This window comes from Anomaloglossus baeobatrachus, chromosome 6 (genome assembly GCF_048569485.1).
Source record: "Anomaloglossus baeobatrachus isolate aAnoBae1 chromosome 6, aAnoBae1.hap1, whole genome shotgun sequence".
Taxonomy (NCBI): domain Eukaryota; kingdom Metazoa; phylum Chordata; class Amphibia; order Anura; family Aromobatidae; genus Anomaloglossus; species Anomaloglossus baeobatrachus.
In genome coordinates, this window is record NC_134358.1 from 141899359 (window position 1) to 141923230 (window position 23872).

The 23872-nt window shown below is 43.4% G+C and overlaps 1 protein-coding gene across 2 annotated transcripts in view; it reads left to right on the forward strand.

Annotated features, from left to right (window-relative positions):
* Positions 1–3704, forward strand: part of ST18 (ST18 C2H2C-type zinc finger transcription factor) — a 479266-nt gene extending 475562 nt beyond the window's left edge. For both annotated transcript variants that reach the window (XM_075353275.1, XM_075353277.1), the window contains one exon: positions 2547–3704. In XM_075353275.1, the coding sequence (XP_075209390.1) occupies positions 2547–2687 (141 nt within the window). In that variant the 3' untranslated portion in view covers positions 2688–3704. The remainder of the gene's footprint in view (positions 1–2546) is intronic.
* Positions 3705–23872: the final 20168 nt, after the last annotated feature.

The following is a 23872-nucleotide window of genomic DNA, read 5'->3' on the forward strand; positions in this document are numbered from 1 at the left end:
AGGGGGCAGAGGCTGATGGGGGAGTGAGGTGGCAGATGCAAGGGCGCAGAGGCTGATTGGGGAATGAGGTGGCAGATGCAGGGGCGCAGAGGCTGATGGGGGAGTGAGGTGGCTGATGCAGGGGCGGTGGAGCGGCAGATGCTGGGCGGTGGAGCAGCAGATGGGGCGAGAGCAGTGACTGATGGGGAGAGGGGAGCGGCAGATGCTGGGGCGGTGGAGCAGCAGATGGGGCGAGAGCAGTGACTGATGGGGAGAGGGGAGCGGCAGATGCTGGGCGGTGGAGCAGCAGATGGGGCGAGAGCAGTGACTGATGGGGAGAGGGGAGCGGCAGATGCTGGGGCGGTGGAGCAGCAGATGGGGCGACAGCAGTGACTGATGGGGAGAGGGGACGGCAGATGCTGGGCGGTGGAGCAGCAGATGGGGCGACAGCAGTGACTGATGGGGAGAGGGGACGGCAGATGCTGGGGCGGTGGAGCAGCAGATGGGGCGACAGCAGTGACTGATGGGGAGAGGGGACGGCAGATGCTGGGCGGTGAGCAGCAGATGGGGCGGCAGCAGTGACTGATGGGGAGAGGGGACGGCAGATGCTGGGCTGTGGAGCAGCAGATGGGGCGACAGCAGTGACTGATGGGGAGAGGGGACGGCAGATGCTGGGCGGTGGAGCAGCAGATGGGGCGACAGCAGTGACTGATGGGGAGAGGGGACGGCAGATGCTGGGGCGGTGGAGCAGCAGATGGGGCGACAGCAGTGACTGATGGGGAGAGGGGAGCGGCAGATGCTGGGCGGTGGAGCAGCAGATGGGGCGACAGCAGTGACTGATGGGGAGAGGGGACGGCAGATGCTGGGGCGGTGGAGCAGCAGATGGGGCGACAGCAGTGACTGATGGGGAGAGGGGACGGCAGATGCTGGGCGGTGGAGCAGCAGATGGGGCGACAGCAGTGACTGATGGGGAGAGGGGACGGCAGATGCTGGGGCGGTGGAGCAGCAGATGGGGCGACAGCAGTGACTGATGGGGAGAGGGGACGGCAGATGCTGGGCGGTGGAGCAGCAGATGGGGCGACAGCAGTGACTGATGGGGAGAGGGGACGGCAGATGCTGGGCGGTGAGCAGCAGATGGGGCGACAGCAGTGACTGATGGGGAGAGGGGACGGCAGATGCTGGGCGGTGGAGCAGCAGATGGGGCGACAGCAGTGACTGATGGGGAGAGGGGACGGCAGATGCTGGGGCGGTGGAGCAGCAGATGGGACGACAGCAGTGACTGATGGGGAGAGGGGACGGCAGATGCTGGGCGGTGGAGCAGCAGATGGGGCGACAGCAGTGACTGATGGGGAGAGGGGACGGCAGATGCTGGGCGGTGAGCAGCAGATGGGGCGACAGCAGTGACTGATGGGGAGAGGGGACGGCAGATGCTGGGGCGGTGGAGCGGCTGATGGGGAGAGTGCAGCGGCCGCCGTGACGCTCTCCTCCTGCTGCGCCACCCCCTGCATCTGACGCCGCTTGCTCTTACTGCTGAGTAGCGGCGTCACATGCAGGGGCGCAGTGGGAGAGCAGGGGCGAAGCACATGGAGCAGGGCAGCGGTGGATCGGGGGCTGTGACTCACAGATGGGCGCCTGCAGGGATCGCTCTCCTCAGATTCCACGGAGGGAGAAGCTAAGGAGAGCGATCTCCTACAGCAAGCTCACCCGGTTCCAGAGGCACGGTGCTGCTTGGAGAAATCGGTCACAAGGCCGATCTCTCCAATCAGAGCTGGGGGCGGGTGCAGTAAAGCTCACTGAGCTCCAGCCAATGGCCAGTGCTGCAGCTGCACTGACATAGCTGGATTTCAATGCTTCAGCCATTTTCAATGGCTGAAACATAACACTGGCTGTGATTGGCTGACGAACGCCATTCAGCCAATCACAGCCTCCGTAGGTCCGGGAAGGAGACACCACCCCTCCTGAGGTCAGGTACAAGTCCTCTCCTTCCCGAATCTACAGTTTTTTAAAACCGATCGCGGTGCCCGGTGCTCTGGTGCCGCGATTCCGCCATGACGGATCTAGCCGTCATGGGTCTTTAAGTACCAGGGCACCATGACGGCTAGATCCGTCAAAGGTCGTGAAGGGGTTAAGGCTATGTTTACACATTGTATCTTTTCTTAACCACAAAGGTATAGCGTTTTTGGCCCCAAAATATGCACCTGTGGCAAAAACGTATCAAAAACACATGCTTTTTTTGAATTTTTACTGCATTTTTCCCCAATGCATTTAAATCAAATCTATTGACTGGAAGGGCTCAAAAACGCTGGCAAAAATGCAAAAATAATTGACTTGCTGCATCTTCAAAAACGCAGCCAAAAAAAGATGCACTGTGCGGACAGCAAAATAGAAACCTCATAGACTTTGCTGGGAGAAGGATGCATCTTTGTGACCTAAAAAATGCACCAAAAACGCAATAAAAGATGCAGTATGTGAACATAGCCTAATGCTTACATGCAAGACTCAAAAATGCTGAAATCCCATGTTAAATCTTGAGTTATCTGACCTACGTCTTTCTTTTCTCCATTTAGGAACCAATCGGTGAACACAACTTTGAAGCATATGTAAATACACTGACAGAAATGTACAGCAATATGGAACGGGAATACTCCCCAGAATGTAAAGCCCTCTTGGAAAGCATAACACAAGCCGTAAAGGGAATCCATGTATAGTATAACTGCTGGGGGTACAAACCTACACAAAGAATAGACTCCATCTACAGACTGCTGGATTGTGTATAGTAGCACAAAGAATATTGCCGATTGGTGTGCTGCATTACCAACCCAACATTGCACTATTTCCTTCCCCAGCAGGCATTAAACAATTCAAAAAAATAAACTACAACCTATCAGACTGTTTACACTAACAGCACCATACGCTAATCAAGTATATCTCAATGTACTTATTTCCGCTCATTTTTCTCTATTGCACTCTTTCTTTTGTATAGTGAATGTATAAAGGTGTTTGCAACTATTTTTTATAAATTGTATTTATTTGGGATTGAAGGAGGTTTTGTTCATACCTTTTAACGATGTTTCATTTGTTAGGCTTACCATATTTTTACAAATATCTTTTTATAAGTTATTTTCTGAGTGGATTTTAAATAGATTTAATGAAAAGTGATTCTGTAAATTAATATGATAAAAACAAAACCTTGGAATGAAAAGAAATGTAACTTTGGTGATATAAATGGGGGTTCCTAGTTCTTGTATTTTTGGTACTTATGCCCATTTGAGTTCATTATAATTTTCCAAGTACTGTTTGCTGCAACATAAGATCAGGGATTACACAAGTTAGGAGATGACCACCCATAGCAAATTTTTGTTTTTTAGACTGATGCTAGCAATAATTATTAGTAGCATTTAGTATTGTTTCTTTCCATGTATATTAGTTACGTCACACTGGATCTCTTGCTAGCACTTGAATAAATCATAATTTATACCTCAAAACCTTTAGTAGATAGAAAAGTTACACATTAAATTAGATTTTGCTTTGGTGACGTGTTTTGTTATCTACAGATATGATTCCAATATTCTTCCACAGAAGGTGGCAATTATAGAAAGTTTAAGAATTGTATTACCTAATGTTTTTCTATGGTAGTTTATTTATTTGTGTTACTATAGCTGTGTTTTCTTACCCTGTACCTCCATAGATTGTGAAGATAACTGATCTGCTAAGGGTACTTTCACACTTGCGTTATTTTCCTTCCGTTACAATCCGCCCTTTTGGGAAACAGCGGAATCCGTTAACGGATTCCGCTGTTTCCCATAGACTTGTATGGTTGACGGATTGTACCAAAAGGAGCTGCGTTGCTTCTGCTGGGCGACGCTCCGTTGCTTCCGCCCAGCGGGAGGAACGCAGCATGTAACGTTATTTTGAGCAGCGGAATCCTCTGGATTTCACTGCGCATGCTCTTTTTTTTTTTTTTTTTTTTTTTTTTAAATCAAACTTTATTTTGGCTCGCGGTGGCCGAACGTTCAGCTGAGCACCCGGCCGTCGGCAAGCGACAGCGCTCAGCTGAATGACCGGCCACCAGCATGCCCGGCCGCCGGCAAGTGACAGCGATCAGCTGATCACCCGGCGGCCGGCTGCAGGGAGCGATCAGCTGATCACCCGGCGGCCGGCTGCAGGGAGCGATCAGCTGATCACCCGGCGGCCGGCTGCAGGGAGCGATCAGCTGATCACCCGGCGGCCGGGAGCGATCAGCTGATCACCCGGCGGGCGGGAGCGATCAGCTGATCACCCGGCGGGCGGGAGCGATCAGCTGATCACCCGGCGGGCGGGAGCGATCAGCTGATCACCCGGCGGCCGGCTACTGGGAGCAATCAGCTGATCACCCAGCGGCCGGCTGCAGGGAACGATCAGCTGATCGTTCACTATAGTCTGCCGCTGGTAAAACCGGGAAAAAAAAAAAAAAAAAATCAAAACGAATTGCGTTGTTTTGCAGCATCCGTTGCATCCGTTGTGTCACTATATGCAACACATCCGTTGCATCCGTTACACAACGCAATGCAACGGATACCGTTCAACGCAAGTGTGAAAGTAGCCTAAGTCTGAGAGGGGTGAATCATCTTGGTACTAGACGAACACTTAATATGTTCACGTGTAAATACTCAATATACTCGAAACAAGGACAGTTAATATTCTTTCAGTGTTTTTCTTGTTTTATTAATTTTAACAAACTATATTTTTGCAACAGATGATGTTAAAAACCAGCTAAACTGCCTTGTGTATGTACATCTAATGTGCATATGTGCCTCATTGTAAATTATTATGTTCATACTGCATTTTTCTTTTTTCTCAATAGGCGCGAATACGTCCCTGTAAAACCTTAAAGGGAATCTGTCAGCAGGTTTTTGCTATGTAAGCTGAAGACAGCATGCTACAAGGGTTAGCACAGGAAATTCTGGCATGCCTGTCTTGTCAAGGTCTGATCTGTTATTTATTTGCTTTTGCTTAGTCTGTTTCACCAGCAGGACTACAATGTCACGCACACAGCAGTCCGGCACAACCCCTCCTCTGATTGACAGCTGTCAATATACAATCTCTATTAAAAATCTGGTGTGGAAGGGGACAGCACTCTCAGCTCTGCTAGATGGCTAAATCTAAAAATTCCAATTGTGTCAGAATGGCTGCACCCAGTAATCTAAGTGATACATCATTGGATTCAGAAACTCTTTGCCAACATCACGCTGCTCTCAGATTTGTAGCAAAAACCTGCTGACAGATTTCCTTTAATTACAGCTAGAATGGTGATCTTCTTCGGCAGAAATATTAATCATAAATACTGTACAGGTAGACTGGATTATAAAAAGTGGGTGTAGTAAAGCAATTTTCAATCTATAACTGTGCCATTGCGTATATTATAACATTGAATGAGTTGTCTAAGAAGACAAAATAGTTTCAGGAAAAAAAACAGGTCTATTTTTTTTTCCAGTCTCAGACAACCTTTCTAAGCCTTTACTTCCTTGATATATTTATTTTTACAAGCACACTGTAAGTAAGCACACTGCATTGCATAGCATGTTCTCACCTGTGCTATCATTAATTTTGTTTTTTACTTTTTTTTAATTATGTGACCGATGATAGAGGAGGTTGACATTGCCTCCATATTAAAAGTAGTTTGCTGGATCCTTTTACAACTCCTCTGTTCTTACCATTCTTTCTTTAAAAACAGAACGAATGACACCAGAAAGACAGCAAGATGTAAAACCCCTTTGTGCATGAATAGGGAACTTGTCGCTGGAGTTTTGGTAATTGAACTTACACCATAACGTTATAGAGCTTCTAATAATGTTTAACACACTGCCCAATATAAGGAGATCATTTTATAATGAGGGAGAAAAAAAAAAGTAGAAATCAGTGCGTAATTCATGTAAAAGGCTCTTAGCACATACCATGTCTATTCTTACCTTACCTGATCAATGTACAACTGGGCGTTTCATGCAGGATGTCAATCAAGAAATGAGGGGCATGCTAATAGCCAGGACACTGTGAGCCTAATACCTCCTGGATGGCTAAGTTAGCAATTCACACATGCTGATTTATAACTTCTTTTTCTCAATCAATGCACATATATATATATATATATATATATATATATATATATATATATATATAGCAGTTGCAATGAGTATTGAACACGTCACCAATTTTCCAGTTTCCCAACGCAATATATTTCTAAAGGTTCTATTCACATGAATTTCTTACTAGATGTTAGTAGCAGCCCATCTAATCCACCCAGGCAAAGAAATCAAAGAATGGATGCCCATAAATTATGTTATTTTTAATAAGATATTACATAGGGAAAAATTATTGACCACATGATGATAGAGAGGTAGAAAAAGCCATGGAAAGTCATGGCACGAGCTGAAATATATCAGTAATTAGAAAGCAATCCTGCCACTTAGTGAAAAATAATATCAGCTGGTTCAACTGATGGCCTATAAAAAGGTGTGTCTTTACTAAGGAGCCAAACAAGAAACATCTCATGATGGCTAAAACAAGTAAGCTATATCAAGACCTTAATGTTGAAAAACATACTGATGGTTACAGAAGAATTGTAAAAAAACTACTGAAGTTTCCAAATAGTACTGTTGGTTCCATGATCCTGAAGTGGCAACAATATCATTTCGACTACAAACAGGCCAGGACCAGATACTCCTCAAAAAATTTCTGACAAAGCAAAAATATTATCAGAAAAGTTGACCAGCAGCCAAAAACCTCCTGTGGAGCACTAAAGAAAGACCTGAAATCAGCATGTACAATTCTTTCAAAGAAAACAATAAGTAATGCATTAAACCTCCATGGCCTGTATGCATGCTCACCAGGCACAACTCGATTGCTGAACAAAAAAGCATGGTCAAGCATGTTTAAAGTTTGCACAACAACATTTAGACAAGCCTGTGAAATGCTGGGTATTTTCTGGTCAGATCAGACCAAAATTGAGCTCTGTGGTTGCCATAATACATACCATATTTGGAGGTCAAAAGGCACTGCATATCATCCCAAAAACACCATACTAACAGTGAAGTTTGGAGGTGGGAACATTATACTGTGGGACTGTTTTCAGCATATGCCACTGGCAAACTTCATATAATTGAAGAAAGGATGAATGGACAAATATACAGAGACAGTCTTGATAAAAATCTGCTGCCATCTACCAGGATGCAAGACAGTGATCGAAAACACACAGCCAAGGTAAGTCCCAATTGGATTCAGAGAATGAAAATAAAGCTAATAGAATATTCCAACCAACCACCTGACCTGAATCCAATAAAAAATTTATGGTAGGAACTAAAGCTCAGATTTCATAGAAGGAGCCCACAGAATCGTCAGGATTTGAAGAATGTTTGTGTGGAAGAACAGGCAAAAATCACACCGGAGCAATGCATGAGACTTGTTTCTCCATATGGGAGGCATCTTGAAGCTGTCATCACCAACAAAGGCTTTTGCACTAAGTATTATTTAAATTTCAGAAAGTGTGCTCAAAACTTTTTCTCTATTTAATTTCTCATAATTACACATAACTCAATTTATGGACATCTATAGTTTGATTTCTTTGCCTGTGCTGAGTGGATGGGTTGTTACTGACATCTGGTGAGAAATTCTTGTTAATAGCACCCTTTGAAGTATAAACATATATATACATACAATGCTCAGCATTAATTAGTACAGCTCAATAGATTTATCAGGAAATCTTTCCTTTTCTTTCGGAATCAACATTTTCTATGGATTAGCATTCTACAAATTACTCCCACAAATATTAGTCAATTGACTGTAAAGTAAAAGTGTTATTTTGCACACCCCAAAAAGTAATATTACTAACAAATTCATTCAAGACCATGTTGCAAAAATGAGTACACCCCAATAAACGTCTTACGAGCAAAGCTAAAGTTCAGACAACAAAATTCTAATTAACAAAAATTCAATCACAGATAAGTCAAATTATTCAATAAACAGGTGTCCAGCTGACAGTTGGCTATACAATGGCATTACTTGAAAGCAACCGCTCACCAAGTTTTCCCATATAAGGTGCAGCCACCACCAGTAAGTCCTTATATACGGTAAATTTTCAGGGCCCATGCTGAAAAGTATGAAGACTATTGGGGCTATTGGGACTCTATAACCTGGAGTGATATAACCAAAATAAATGTTTTGGAACTGATGGCTTCAAAACTGTATAGTGTCGCAAAAGTGAGGAGTACAAACAAAAATGCACGATGGTGGTGGCAATGTTCTTATGTGGGGCTGCATGAGTGCTACTGGTGTCCAATAGCCACATTTCATTAATGTAACATGAATTCATAGATGCACTGCTCTGTATTGAAAGACAAAATGCTACCATCACTTCATGCCCTTGGTAGATATGCACTTTTCCAACATGAAACTGATCCAAAACACACAATATAGGCAAATGTAGCATTTCAGAAGAACAGGGAGAAAGTGACTCAGTGGTAAAGTGGGTCTCCTGATCTGACCCCAAATGAACATCAATGGGGAGATCTGATCGGACAAGTTGAGTATCACTCTCCATCTAGCATCCAGGCTTTAAGAGGTTATTCTTGAAGAATGGAAAAAGAGATATATTGCAATACATCATGAACTTGTTCATTTCATGTCTAGAATACTTGGTGCTGATCTTAAAAATAATGGAGATTATACAAAATACTAGATGTAGTAGATTTTTATGTGGTGTGAATTCATTTTTGCATTAACTAATTTGAGCAAAACAAGATTTTGTGATGAAAGTTATATTAATTACCTTACAATCATGTTTTGAGTTAAGAAAATGTTCTACAAAACTCAGTCTTGTCAAAATTTTGGAAACGGTTGTTGTGTTCAGTGGGGTATTGATTAAAATCTTACTTTCTGAAAAGGGTGTACTTGTTTATGCTGAGGACTGTAGATCTAATAAAGGTTAAAAAATACATTTTCCCTAAAGAACTTAAGGTTTCTCATCTTAACTCATGAGTTCTTGGCATTAAAATATATTTCTACTTATATTTCTCAGCAAATCCTAAGATGACAGCAAACACTATTCTTCACCTCCGCTTTTTCCATATTAAAACTGAAAGTCCCTAGGACTAGAGATGAGTGGTTCCGTCGAGGCTCGGATTGCTGGCAGCAAATGAGCCAAGCTCCACAGGCTTGAGCTTGACCCGAACCCCGGATCAAGTCACTGATTAGCAGTTTGAGTCTCTGCCGACATACACCCAGCCATAAGTAGATTAATTCCAGGGGAAGGTGGGTGGGCTTTTTTCAAACTTTTTTTTGTTGCACACTACATCCGAGCACGCTGTTGTTACCCCTAGTGTGCTGTTCAAACACTGCAAGTGGCTAGCGTACCTGAGCACAGCATTGCTCTCACGAGTTTTATTTGCACGTACAACATCTGATCCACGAACCCAAAACTTGATTTTAAAATTTGATGTGTGGTTCGAAAACCGAACCTCAGGTTCATTCTTCTCTACCTGGGACCCCTTTTCTCCTTGTCTCTACATGATTTCCCACCAGCTCCTTGCATCTAACTATTCATATTCCACTGTCAGCACATGCGCTATAAGGCCTCAACTAGATGTCTGTGAATCTCGTACATGTTTTATCCTTGACTTTCATAGAATATGTGCTCATTATAATCGATGGTGCTATCCACATCTCTTTGTTTTCCTGCTGTGTCTTCAAGAAAATCATGGAAACATGTCTTGTTTTGATCTGCTTCATCAGAACTATTGACTAAAATCTTACTTTTTATAGGGGGTGTACTCATGTATACTGAGGACTGTTTTCATGCTTCTAGAACATTCTGGTGACGGGATTCCCTAATCTCCAAGACATGGAGACATTAACCATAGCTTGTAATATTACAGGTGTTCTAAGTCTTCAGTGCAGCATTCATGTATCAATTATGTCTAATAATTTGGCTAGCAATAATGTAAATCTACTACTAAGTGAAAATACTGCATTCAATGTAGCGTTAATATTTAATATTTTAACATAAAATAGTAAATTAGTATTTGTTATAATTTTGCTGAGGATAAACAGGATACCATTCATCCATCCATCCATAAACAGATTCCCAAGTCTTTCTTGAACAGGCTGTTTGCCGTGATTCAATTCACACCGAGAAAACAGTTGAGTTAGCTTCTCTATAGAAATGGATAGCGAATGTTCACTTTTCCCCCAGGAATTAAAGAGGATCAGTCAATTGCCATAAATATACTATTCCTTTTACCTGGTATACATGCTGCTGTTCTCCTAAATCTGGTGTTTTTCTATGGTTCCTGCTCCTCTCGTTTCCTGAGATATGTCCTTTTCTTTATTGTATATAAATCTACTCTTATTAGTCAACTTGCCGTGGTGTTCAACAAGACTTTCATTAAAAATAATTTAGGGCTATAAATGATTGGAGAAGACTAGATTTAACGCCTTCATGACATTGCAATTTTCCATTTTTGCGCTTTTGTTTTTTCCTTCTCTTTTCCATGAGTCACAACTTTTTTTTTTCTATCAATATAACCATATGAGGGCTTGTTTTTTGAAGGACAAGTTGTACTTTTGATTGACACCATTCATTCTGCCACAAAATGTACTGGAAAATTGGAAAAAAATTCCAAGTGGGATGAAATTACAAAAAAGTGCAATTCCGCAATTGTTTTTTGGGTTTTTGGGTAGCTACCATGTTCACTATGTGGTAAAACTGACCTGGTAACATGAACCCCCTTAAAAGCACCAGTATGCTGATTAATTGTAGATTTTTTTTTCAATTAATTAATGAAAAAAAAATCTGAAATTTGTCTCTTCCAAAAGTTACCTTTGTCGTCATTTTTCGAGCCTCATATTGTTCTCATTTGTCAGGATCTTGTGTGGTGTGAGAGCTTTTTATTTGCACCTTGAACCGACGTTATTACTGTTATCTTTTTGGGGTAGATGCAATGTTTTGATCTCTTATAGTCTTATTATAACATTTTATTGTAGTGTTGTGGCTGCCCAAAAAACATAATTTTGGTGTTTTGAATTTTGATTTGTTACGCTGTTTACTGATCAGGTGAATTTATTTTATATTTTGATTGATCAGCCATTATTTAACACATCAGTACCAAATATGTGTATTATTTATTTGTTTTTACTTGATTTATTTTTAATAGTGCCAAAAGGGGGTGATTTGAACTATTGTGGGTTTTTTTTCATATTTTTAAACACTTTTTTACCTTTCAATTGCATTTACAAGTCCCCTTAGGGGACTTGAAGCTGTGATCGTCCACACTGCTCTTAGCTGAAATCACAATTGCCTGAATGCTGGCTTGCAGCTTGCAATCAAGGGAGGATCTTCATGACAGACACATGGGTCATCAGCTGACTCCCTGCTGTTATGACAACTCATCGGCACCCTACGATCACATCACAGATGCGCCGATGGAAGTAGGAAATGGTTCGCTCATTGCTGGGATGTGGTAAATCCTGCGTTCAGAGATTTACAGTGGGATTTAACTGGTTAACAACCACGGGCAGATTCCTGACCAATCCTTGGTTGTTAGAAGCACATCAGCTGATACGATCAGCCGACATGTGCAGGCAAAGATGTGGGCTCTCCCGCTGAGCCCGCATCTTTCCCTACACATGTCAACTGATTCAGGAGAACAGCTACATTTACATTAGGTAAAAAAATTAAATGTTTATGGCAAGTAACAGGTCCTCTTTACATTATTATTGGAAAAGGTGGGGGACCTATTAAAGTTAACTTTAGTTAAAATGCTCCTACCTTGCAATTTCATGACCATATTCCTTCTGATAGAACAGTTGCCAAACTGCCAGTTTATGCCTACGCAAAAGAGTAAGAAAATGATCAATATATGGCATATTTGTACGAGATTTTAAGGTTATCTATTTTATTTTTGTTAGTGTAAAAGGCAAAAGGCAATATTATCTTTCTAATTTATGACTTGAAATGATACCTGACACATGCCCAGATAGAAAGGATTATTGGATAGAAGATGTTGGTTACGAATGAAAGTAACAAGTAGAGCAATGCATAGAAACTGTTTAATTAATTGGGAATACATGTATGCAGTGTAGAATTAGTGTTTGTTAGGTCCAACAGAGGAGAAATCTGTCTGGGCAAACGTCCATACATAGCATGATAACATTTTAGAGGAAAGTAATTGACTTCAGAGTCCATTACGAATGTGGTTGTCTTTTGCTGGCGCATCAAGATCCCTTGTTTTGTCTGGGACCACGTTGATACGTTAGCCCAACACTGCTTGTATGGCCGGAGCCACACTTGCGAGAGACTTCCATGAGTCTCGCATCGCATCACCTGGCATGGCCTGCCACCCTCCAGACAGGAGTGTCTCACCTGCATAGAATTACATGCAGTCGACCTGTTCCTGTCAGAAGAGTGTGTGGCCGTATTGGGTGATGCGATGCGAGACTCGCGCAAGAGTCTCGCAAGTGTGACTTCGGCGTATGATTGAGGCCAATAAGATGTTCCTTCCTGTTAATTTATATAAAATCCACCTATTTGCCTCCACAAAAGATGTCCTGTAGCCCACCCTGCATCAATGCAATAAGAATTTGGGCAAGGAAACATCTTCAGCACATGTAGTGCAGACTATCCAACAAATTTGACAAGTACAATAGGGTATCTGCTGCAAAAAGGAAAAGCTACAACTGCGGCTGTTACATGTTTAATGGAAGGGGCATTCAGGGATGAAGCAGTAACTACTGGAATCACTGCAAATGTTAATATTTAATTTATGTTTAAATGTGTTCTATATTTAAGTTGAATATGAGGAAATCTTGCGAACATATGTATTTATTGCTAAGGCTTAATTCATTTATGTCTGATGCTCGGGATGTTTGATAGTGTATGTTGTATTTATTAATTTGCTTCCTTTGTAACTGATCTGTTCTTTTTGTAATGTGCACTGATTTTTTTTTTTTTTTTTTGTGTTAAATTGCATCAATGAGCAGCACTGTAAATTAGATCTTTTGTAAGAAGCAATGTATGCAATTTTTATTTGGAGTAGTTTATATATTGTGTCTTCATAAATTAATATTTCTTACATTCAGAGCAACAAATTGTGTTTGTGCTGTAAATTTGGTGGATGTTAGGAAATAAAATTGATTATAAAACACCAAACAAGGTTCTCTTGCTTAATTTAAGTTCTAGTAAGTCAGGTATATGTCGTAGTAGGCTACTGTATAATTGGGCATTTTTGTTTATAGTATTGTCCCTATAAAAATCTTCCTCCATGTAAATACATCCTTGGGCTTTATTCACACAACTGTATTTGGTCAGAATTTTACATCAATATTCGTGAACAAAAATCGTGAGTGGAATCTACAAATTAAAAATGCATGCCTCTTTAGTGCATTAGACCCGCTCCTGATTTTGTATATAAATCTATCCAAAGAAGCAAGTATCAAAACATAAAGATTACGCTAAGTATACAATGTAATAACAACAAAATGCAAAACACCCTGATAAAAAAGAAATGAAAAAACTATTTTACATAATAATCTTGAATTTATTATATAAAAGACTAAAAACAACATAAAAGAAATACTTTTATTAAAGAAGGACTCCTGTGAAGTTTTTTTTTTTTATTAAAGGGAACTTGTCACCAGGTTTTTCCCTTATAAGCTGCGGCCACCACCAGTGAGCCCTTATATACAGTATTTTAGAACGCTGTATATAAGAGCCTAGTCCGCTCTGTAGAATGTTTTTTTTTTACATTTATAATACTCACCTAGGGGATGGTTCAGTCTGATGGGAGTTGCTGGTCGCGGGTCTGGCACCTTCTCTCTGCTGCAATTGCCATCCTCCTTCTTCCCAGGCCAGTGGGCATGATATGTCCTACGTCATCAATACAATCTGTCATTGCTGTCCTGTGCAGGCACACTTTAATCTGTCCTGCTGGGGGCAAATCAAAGTACTGTAATGCGCAGACATGAGTAAAGGGGAAAGACCACCTGGGCATGTGCACTACAATACTTTGCTGCTTTCTGGTCCGGCGCCTGCTCTCTGTAGCAATTGCAGTCCTTCTTCACAGGCCCATGTGGATGACACATCCTGCGCCATCCACCCAGGCCAGCATTGCAGTCCTGCACACGAGCACTTGATCTGCCCTGCTGAAAGTAGACCAAATTATTTGTCACACTCACCGGCGGGGATGAGGTGGCGAGCGCAGAGGGAGTGCATCCCAAGGGTCAGGTGGACCCATTGGACCACAGAGGGACCTGGACCCACCCAGGTAAAGGAAGGGAAGGGCGGCATCCAGGGACTGTGGCAGCTTATCTGGGGCTAGGTGACCGCAGGACAGGAGGACAGGCAGGGTCAGACTGGACTGGCATGGGAACACAGTATAGTTCAGAAACAGGCCAGGATCAGGATGGTCTCAGGACACAGGAATAGGCCAAAAACTCAGGCAGGATGGATCAGGGATACTGGCTGTTGTAGGCTACGGAAATGTACATCAACACAGAAAAACCGACTGGATTGACACAGGAAGTCACCAGGCAAGGCTCCAGGCATCGGGCAGAGGTCATCAGTAGAAATGAGCGATGTTCGAGGTTCGCCAATTTCATGTTCGAGTGATTTTGGGGGGTGTTCGAGCTCGAGCTCGAGTTTTTTTCTAAAAGCTCGACAGTTCGAGTTAGGTTCAAGAACGGTTCGATCAACAAAAACGTGGCTTTTCACAATAAGGCTATGTGCACACGTTGCTATCTGCATGCGTCCGGCATCCCCAGCACAATCCCTCTCTCTTTCCTACTCACCGATCACGGGCGTCTCGCTGCACGGCTGTCAGAAATCTGCGGCGTCTTTTCCTCTTTAGAAAATGGCTGCCGCTTCATTATTCAATCAGGTATTCCGTGCTTTCCCCACCCACCAGCGCCCATGATTGGTTGCAGTCAGACACGCCCCCACGATGAGTGACAGCTGTCTCACTGCAACCAATCACAGCCGCCGATGGGCAGGTCTATATCGTGCAGTAAAATAAATAAATAAATAATAATAATAAAAAAAAAAAATGCGGTTCCCCCCATATTTGATACCAGCCAGGATAAAGCCACACAGCTGGAGGCTGGTATTGTCAGGATGGAGAGCACCACGTTATCAGGAGCCCACCACCCTAACAATATCACCCAGCAGCCGCCCGGAATTGCCGCATCCATTAGATGCGACAGTCCCGGGACTCCACCCAGCTCATTGAGAATTGCCATGGTGTGGTGGCAATCGGGGTAATAAGAGGTTAATCATGACAAGCTTCTCCCCGAGACACCTTCCATGATCAACCTGAAAGTGAAAGTAAAGAAACACACAGCGAAAAATACTTTATTTGGAATATAAGACAAAAAACACCCTATATTACCAGTTTATTAATCGCCAAATGCACATCCAGGTCCGACGTAATCCACACGACACTGTCAGCTCTGCTGCATGAAGATGCAGCAGCACCGTAGAACATGATCGCGCTGTGTCCTCTCCACGTAGCAATGAAGTGAATCACGCTGTCACCAGAGACTTCACTCTGCAATGCAGACGTCAAGATTACCAAATCTGCCTATCTTTATCATTAGAGGCAGTAGCTCAGTGGATAGAGTGCTTGCCTAAGAAGCCTAACTTCATGAGTTCTAGTTCTGGTAAAGAATTTAATTTATTTTTTTTTTATTTTTTTATTTTTAATTTTAAATGATATCGTGCAGTAACATAAATATTATAAAAAAAAAAAATGCAGTTCCCCCCATATTTGATACCAGCCAGGATAAAGCCACATGCCTGGAGGCTGGTATTGTCAGGATGGGGAGCACCACATTATGGTCAGGCCACCACCCTAATGGGGAGCACCAGCCGCCTGGAATTGCATACATTAGATGCGACAGTCCCGGGACTCCACCCAGCTCATCCCGAATTGCCATGGTGCGGTGGCAATCGGGGTAATTATGAGTTAATCATGGCAGGCGTCTCCCTGAGATACCTTCCATGATTAAACTGAAAGTGAACGTAAAGAAACACACAAAGCGAAAAATCCTTTATTTGGAATAAAAGACAAAAAAACACCCTGTTTCACCATTTTATTAAAATCCCCAAATACCCCTCTAGGTCCGATGTAATCCACACGACACTGTCAGCTCTGCTACAGAACACAAGTGCTCTGTATCAGCTCCACGTAGCAATGAAATCTGCCTATCTTTATCATTAGAGGCAGTAGCTCAGTGGTTAGAGCGCTCGCCTAAGAAGCATAACTTCAAGAGTTCTAGTCCCGGTAAAGAGTTTATTTATTTATTTTTTTTTTATTTAAAATTTTAAATTGTAATTATTATATATTTATAATTATAATTTAATTTATTATGCACTGAGGGGAGGATCCGGACATCAGCTGTGAGCCGCGGGACACACCTCTAAAATTGGAGCAGTTCACGGAATGAGGCTGCATTGCTCTTCTCTCTCTCTCTGTCTCTCTCTTTTTTTCTCTCTCTCTTTCTCTCTGTCTTTCTCTCTCTTTTACTCTCTCTCTCTCTTTCCCTCTCTTTCTCTTTCACTCTCTCTCTTTTTCTATCTCTCTCTCCTCTCTATTTTTCTTTTTCTCTCTCTCTCTCTTTTTCTCAGTCTCTCTTTTTCTCTTTCTCCCTCTCTCTCTCCTCTCTCTCTTCTCTCCTCTTCTCTCTCTACTCTCTCTCTTTTCCTCTCTTTATCTCTCTCTCCCTCCCTCTCTCTCCCTCCCTCCTCTCTCTCTTTTTCTCTCTTTTTCTCAGTCTCTCTTTTTCCCTCTCTCTCAGTCTCATCTCTCCTCTCTCTCTTCTCCCTCTCTCTTCTCGCTCTCCCTCCCTCTCTCTTTTTCCCTCTCTCTTTTTCTCAGTCCCTCTTTTTCTCACTCTCTCTTCTCTCTCTCTCCTCTCTCTTCTCTCTCCTCTCTCTTCTCTCTCCTCTCTCTCTCTTCTCTATCTTCTCTCTCTTCTTTCTTTCTCTCTCTTTCTCAGATCTGGCGATGATCAGCTGATAGGGTCACCTGACGGAATCAGCTGACACTATAAGTCGAGCGGTGAGGCCGGCTTTTTGCCACCTGGTCGGCTAAACTGTCAGCTGATGCTGTCAAACAGGAGTCTGCACTGAAGTGTGTAGTTTGTTTTATTTTTTTTGCACTGATGCATCAGCTGATTGTATAAAAGCTGTTTATACAATCAGCTGCTGTGTCATGTGATTCAGGCCCTTGAACCTGACATATCATCTGATCGCTTTGCCTTCCAGCAAACTGATCAGATGATATTGGATCCGGAATGGACGGCACGGGACCCTTGACCCAGGATTACTGCGGAAGGGGGCTCTTTATTTCAATAAAGATGGAGTCACTAATTGTGTTGTGTTTTATTTCTAATAAAAATATTTTTCTGTGTGTTGTGTTTTTTTTTATCTGTACTAGAAATTCATGGTGGCCATGTCTAATATTGGCGTGACACCATGAATTTCGGGCTTAGGGCCAGTTGATAATATACAGCTGGCCCTAACCCCATTATTACCCAGTGAACTACCCATCACCAGGGCAGCTGGAAGAGTTGGATACAGCGCCAGAAAATGGCGCTTCTAAGAAAGCGCCATTTTCTGGGGCTGCTGCGGACTGCAATTCGCAGCATGGGTTCCCAGAAAGCTTGCAAAAGAAAGGGCTTCCTTATATTTTTTGTTCCCAGCCGGGTACAAATAGGCAGCTGGGGGTTGGGGGCAGCCCGTAGCTGCCTGCTGTACCTGGCTAGCATACAAAAACATGGCGAAGCCCACAATTTTTTTGGGGGGGAAACTCCTGCATACAGTCCTGGATGGAGTATGCTGAGCCTTATAGTTCTGCAGCTGCTGTCTGTCTGTATGGAGGAGAGCAGACAGCAGCTGCAGAACGACAAGGCTCAGCATGCTCCATTCACTAGTGTATGCAGGAGAGCAGAAAGCAGCTGCAGAGCTACAAGGCTCAGCATACTCAATCCAGGACTGTATGCAGGAGTTTTTTGCCCACCAAAAAAATGACGTGGGCTTTGCCATATTTTTGTATGCTAGCCAGGTACAGCAAGCAGGCACGGCTGCCCCCAACCCCCAGCTGCTTTTTTGTACCCGGCTGGGAACTAAAAAAAATAGGGAAGCCCTTTTTTTAATTATTTCATGAATTTCATGAAATAATTAAAAAAAAAAAAATCGACATGAGCTTTGCTCCATTTTTGTGTCCAGCCAGGTACAACTAGGCACCTGAGGATTGGAATCCGTAGCACAGGCTAGCCCTACCTTTCTGGGCCCCTCTGCTGCGAATTGCAGTCCACAGCCACCCTAGAAAATGGCACTTTCATAGAAGCGCCATCATCTGGCGCTGTATCCAACTCTTCCAGCTGCCCTGGTGACGGGTGGCTTGCTGGGTAATAATGAGTTAATACTAGCTTTGTTTTACTAGCTAGTATTAAGTCAGAGATTCTTAATGTCAGGCAAGTTTGACCCGGCCATTAAGAATCTCCAATAAAGCGTTAAAAAAAAAAAAAGACACCACACAGAGAAAAAATACATTAATAGAAATAAATACACAGACACACTTAGAGACTCCATGTTCATTACTCCCTCGCATCCCTCCACGATCCATGGTCTTCTGTCTTCTTTCTCCTTCAACCCATGGAGCTCTACTACATCAGACAGCACTGCATGGGAGGAAGACGCTGCTGCTTCCCGTGCAGTCTATGTCACTCAGTGAGTAGCAGAGGCTGCAGGTTGTAAGAGGTGACGTCACCGCTGACAGGCGCGTTGCTAAAGCAATGGTGATCTCCGTTATTGACCAGCTGTGGCAGCCGGTGAATAACGGAACGGGGAAGCAGTATGGGGAAGCCGACCGTGTGCCAGAGCATCTCGCCGGTACTGACAGGAACTAGCATGACATCAAGCCATGTGACCAGTCTGTAGCCAATGAGATAATAGACACGTGACTGGTCATATGCTATTTTGACGTCACGATAGGTCCTATTATCAGTGCTGGTTACCGGGAGGACGCAGCGATTATCGGAAGGAAAACCGGTGGGAGACAGAGTGCAAGACGCATCGCATGGACCTGTAAGAGTTATGGCAATGTTTATTAACTGTATGTGTACATTTATAATGTGTATTTATGTGTTTGCTTCTCATTGTTTTCAATGGGGTTCGAGAGGTTCGTCGAACGGTTCGTCGAGCCGAACTCGAACGCGGCCTCCGTTCGATGAACCGAACCGAACTCGAGCCTTTAGAGGCTCGCTCATCTCTAGTCATCAGACACCAGACATCTGGTAAGGCTCCAGGTATCGAGCAAAGGTCGTCTGACTCTAGACATTAGGCATGGCTCCAGGCATTGGGCAGAGGTTGTCTTGCACTGTACATAAGTCAAGGCTCCAGAGATCAGGCAGAGGTCGTTAGACACTGGACATCAGGCATGGACTGCACCAGGGCAGCACAGGCACAATAAGCTAAGTCCGTAGCAAGGCGGTGCTGGCACAAGTGGGTTGGACTGCAACAGGGTGGTGAAGGCACAGCAGGTTTGGACTGCAACAGGGTGATGGAGGCACAGCGGGCTTGGACCTCTGCAGAGTGGTGCAGGCACATCAGGAACTCCGGACTTGAGGCTTAAAACACAAACAGGACTTTATTCTCACCAGGATTACAGGAACAGGACACAGCAGGGTTTCAGGTACAGAAAACAGCAGAAATTCAGGAACAGGCTACAGACTGGTATGAGGGCAACACATGGACAGGACAGGTCCAAGGCAGACATCAGCATACCAGAGCTAAAGCAGTCAGGACTGGAATTGGGTACGTGCAGACCAGAGCAACATGGCGGGACCAACACAGAGGTGGGTTACTGAACCTAAAGCAGTTGCTTTGCCATGCCTATCAGGGAAGTGGAACTTTTATACCAGATGCCTCCTAACCATAGGCCGGGGACACCCATTCAACATGCGTGCAGCACCCCAATATAAGCGGGGAAGGTGAGCGCACGCACACCCTATTAATGAACCGGAACCTAGCAGGACAAGCTCAGGGCCTGGTGTCTAGGGATGGCAGTACGAAACAGCAGAGGACCAAACAAGATGTGAGTGGCAGTGTAGCAGAGCAGGGAACTTTGTAGGCAACCAAAAGGAAACTGCAATGGTATCCCAGCTGGGTAGGGGGGAGGAGAGTGCAGGGACATCGGTGGAAGGACACACCGAGGCGCCGACGTAAGAATGGAATCAGAATGCCGACATTACATTATTGTAGTGTGCATGTGCGGGCAGTCTTTGACCTTTCCTTGCACCTGCCCATTACAGTACTTTGAGCTGCCCTCAGAAGGGCAGATTAAAGTGCACCTGTGCAGGACCGCAATGCCAGCCTCTGTAGATGAAGTAGGACACATCATGCACATTGGGCTAGGTAGAAAGAGAATGGCGATTGCTGCAGATAGGAGGTGCCAAACCAGAGAGCAGTGACACCCATTGGATCAGACTTTCACCTAGTTGAGCATTATTTAACTGTTTACGTTACACAGCACGGCCTGGGCTCTTACATGCAGTATTCTGGAATGCTGTATATAAGAGCCTAATGGTGGTGGCCGCACCTTATAGTCACCAAAACTGGTGACAGGTTCCCTTTAAGTGAAGGTTGTTATTCCTGGTGATGGGCTGAGCTAGCTGAAGATGTGTCCATATATTAAGAGTTCCAATAGGGAAAATGGACCAGGGTTGTCATCATGAGACAACCCCTTTCAATGTGTTAGTGGTACAAGAAAAACAAGAGATTATGAGCTCTCTGTGAGAAAATATAAAGTATGTCTCATGAAAATATGTTTATAAAAAACATGATAATCACACTTTAAGTGGCTAGACCAGACTTAACATTTTACTGTAAAAATATAACAAAAATTGTACCCATCGGGAGGTGGCAATGCTGTGTTGAGCAGGATGTGCCACCTTCATACTGTAAGTGCAGTCTGCTTTATAAATGCTCAGGTGTAGAGATAGGCGATCCCGAAGTGTAAAGTTTGGGGACCATACCGACCACATAGTGATCGTGTATACGATCCAGAACATAAGCTTTCCTGGGAAGCTTGTGTTACAGTTCGGGTCTAGTTCAGGTCCAGGGGCTGTAAAAAAAAGCACATTATTAAAAAACATCATGATCATACTTACAGGTCACGCGACACGTCCTGCAGACTCTGTCTTCTGGCTGCTTTTGCTTCTGCGGCCGATCATTGGATCTTTCATGTGACCAGTCTGGTGTGAATGTTGTACAGACATTGGGTTACAGACTGGTCCCATGACTATGACGTCATCGAAGGTCCTGTTACCTGAACCTTGACTGTAACTGTGCAAGTGTCGCATCGCATCACGGCGCACAATCTCCCGACAGATCCTTAGTCCGACATAGTTCACAGGGAGAGCCATGTCAACTCTGCTTCATCACTCTGTAAAAACAAGCGTCTCTACAGAGAGAGAAGCAGGAAAAGCCATGTCAGCTCTGCTACATCGCTCTGTACAGAGCGAGTAGGAGGCTGCCAGTGAGGGGATGATTCCACTTGTGTCTCGCATCGGTATCAGCCGGTACGGCCTGATGCTCTCCGGACAGAAGCTCCTGAACATCGGGGGGGGATCACCCATCACTACTCAGGCGTTACACCAAGGACACCCTGCATGAGTCTGCAGAAATCAGCCAGGTAGTCCTGTATATTGTAGGGTAAGAGTTCTAAATTAAGACTAATGTAGAAACAGATTATAAAACTACAGAAGCAAAATACTAGCAGTTTTCTTTTAAACATTCTTAAATATAAATGAAATTTTAACTAGAATAAGTCATGTAAACATGCATCTGCCACTGCAGTAAATAGCTTGCTCCCTGCCATGCTCAACAGAGGATGATGATTCTCAAAGAGAAATCAGCTATCCCAGCTTGTTCAATAATTCATCTATTTCTGCTCTCTTATGTAGCTAATGATCCTCTTCCTTTCCTTTCCTATTCAATTCACTTTGTTGTGTGTTTGTGCATCTTGTCCATCTGTCACCAGACTACTGCTCTCAAGCACCTGTTACTGCATATTCCAAAGTTCATTTCAAGAATCTTAATTTTGCTCACTAGAAATAATTATCTCCATGGTATACATCACAACTTTAGTTATTGATTGAGCTATACGCAGCATTTTGTTCTATAACATAAAATTATATGATTTACAATAGTGAAACCTCAATTTACCATATTTTTCACAATAATATTGCATTTAGCTCTTACATGCATCAGAAGTTCATCCAAAACACATTTCTTGGGTTGTTAAATTCAGACTCGGTTTGCACTTGATTTGCTGGCCATCAGGCAACCTCCAGTACTCTATCTAGTAAAAAATGAAATCTGATAGACTCATTACACTGAGGAACATAGTTGTCATTGAGTTAAATCTGACTAGAGAAGAGCAATCCTGCCAAAGACCGGATCTTTCAGGATCGTCAAACCCGCCTGACATCGCCAATCCGATCGTCGATCCTAGCCGAACCCATTAAATTCAATGGGAGGCAAAAGTGATATGTTGTAAAATGATGTAGGGGGGATGCAAAAGAAAGAAAATAAAGAAGGGTTAAAGCAGTACATACTTACCGAGTCTCCCCACAGCTGCAGCGCTACTTTCATACATATTCACTGCTTTCCCCTTCTACCGGTATCTCTAATTGTCTGTCGTTGGACCATGCCCCCACCCTCTGAGACTGTGATTGCTTGGAATCACAAATGCCACTTTGAGCTATCGATGATCAATCGCCATTCACACAAGTTACAGATTGGAATTCTGAATTCCTCATTAAATTATGTATGTTATGGTAATACACAAAAAAACTTTCACTTCTAAACTATTGCAGAATGCACTTTCTCTAACTCAAAAGTGGGATACCTTTGCTTCAATTTCAAGCAAGTTTTTCCTCATGCAGTGTTGATGCTAGGAGTTCTGAAGTCTTTTTCGATAGTCCCAAATCTTGTGCCAAATCTTTCAACTCATGGTGGTCAAATCCCTAATGAACTGAGATATCTTCAGTTTCAAAATCATCATCAATGCTGTCACTTTGTTCTTCACCATAAGGGCTTGGTTCCACTTGCGATTTGCACGGATGAGTGAAATCCAAAAAAACATTGGATTGCACACGCACCACTATTAATCAATCAGGCAGTGTCCTTCTGCTATTTTTTCCTCAGCTCAAATCATGCGGTTGAAAAATTCACAGCAAGCTGCATTTTGCAACTCTATGGATGCGATTTTTATGCGCACAACTGTGCATACGTATAGCACAAAGATATCACACGCATGGTATATGCATGTCATGCACATATCTCATTTTGGCATACAATTTTACAGCCCATTCAGTGTTCTTTGAAACCAAGAAAAAAAAAACAGGACAGGAAGTTGTCATTGAGTCTTAAAATTGATCTAATCGCAGCCGTAATAGCAAGGAAGCCTCTTTCACGCCTCCAGGGAGTTGGCCATTATGTCACGCTCTAGGAATGTAGAGCTGCTGCTTGTTCTGGTTCATGAGCGACTCGAACTCTGGGACACCTGGGAGCCAGGATATACTGGCAGGGCGAGGAGAGATGCGTCATTGTTCACCATATGTCGGTGCCTGTATCCAACATTTGACTCAAGCAGTACAGAGGTCCAAAAGGATATTAGTAAGTGATGCCTCTTATTTTTTAACCTGTTTTCTTTCATTTATTTCTAACAATTGTAATAATAATGTGTATAGCACAATCTGCCATCCCGTGCAGTATCCACCTCCTTCTTGGTTATGGGTCCCCAACTACAGTGCCTACAAGTAGTATTCAACCCCCTGCAGATTTAGCAGGTTTACACAATCG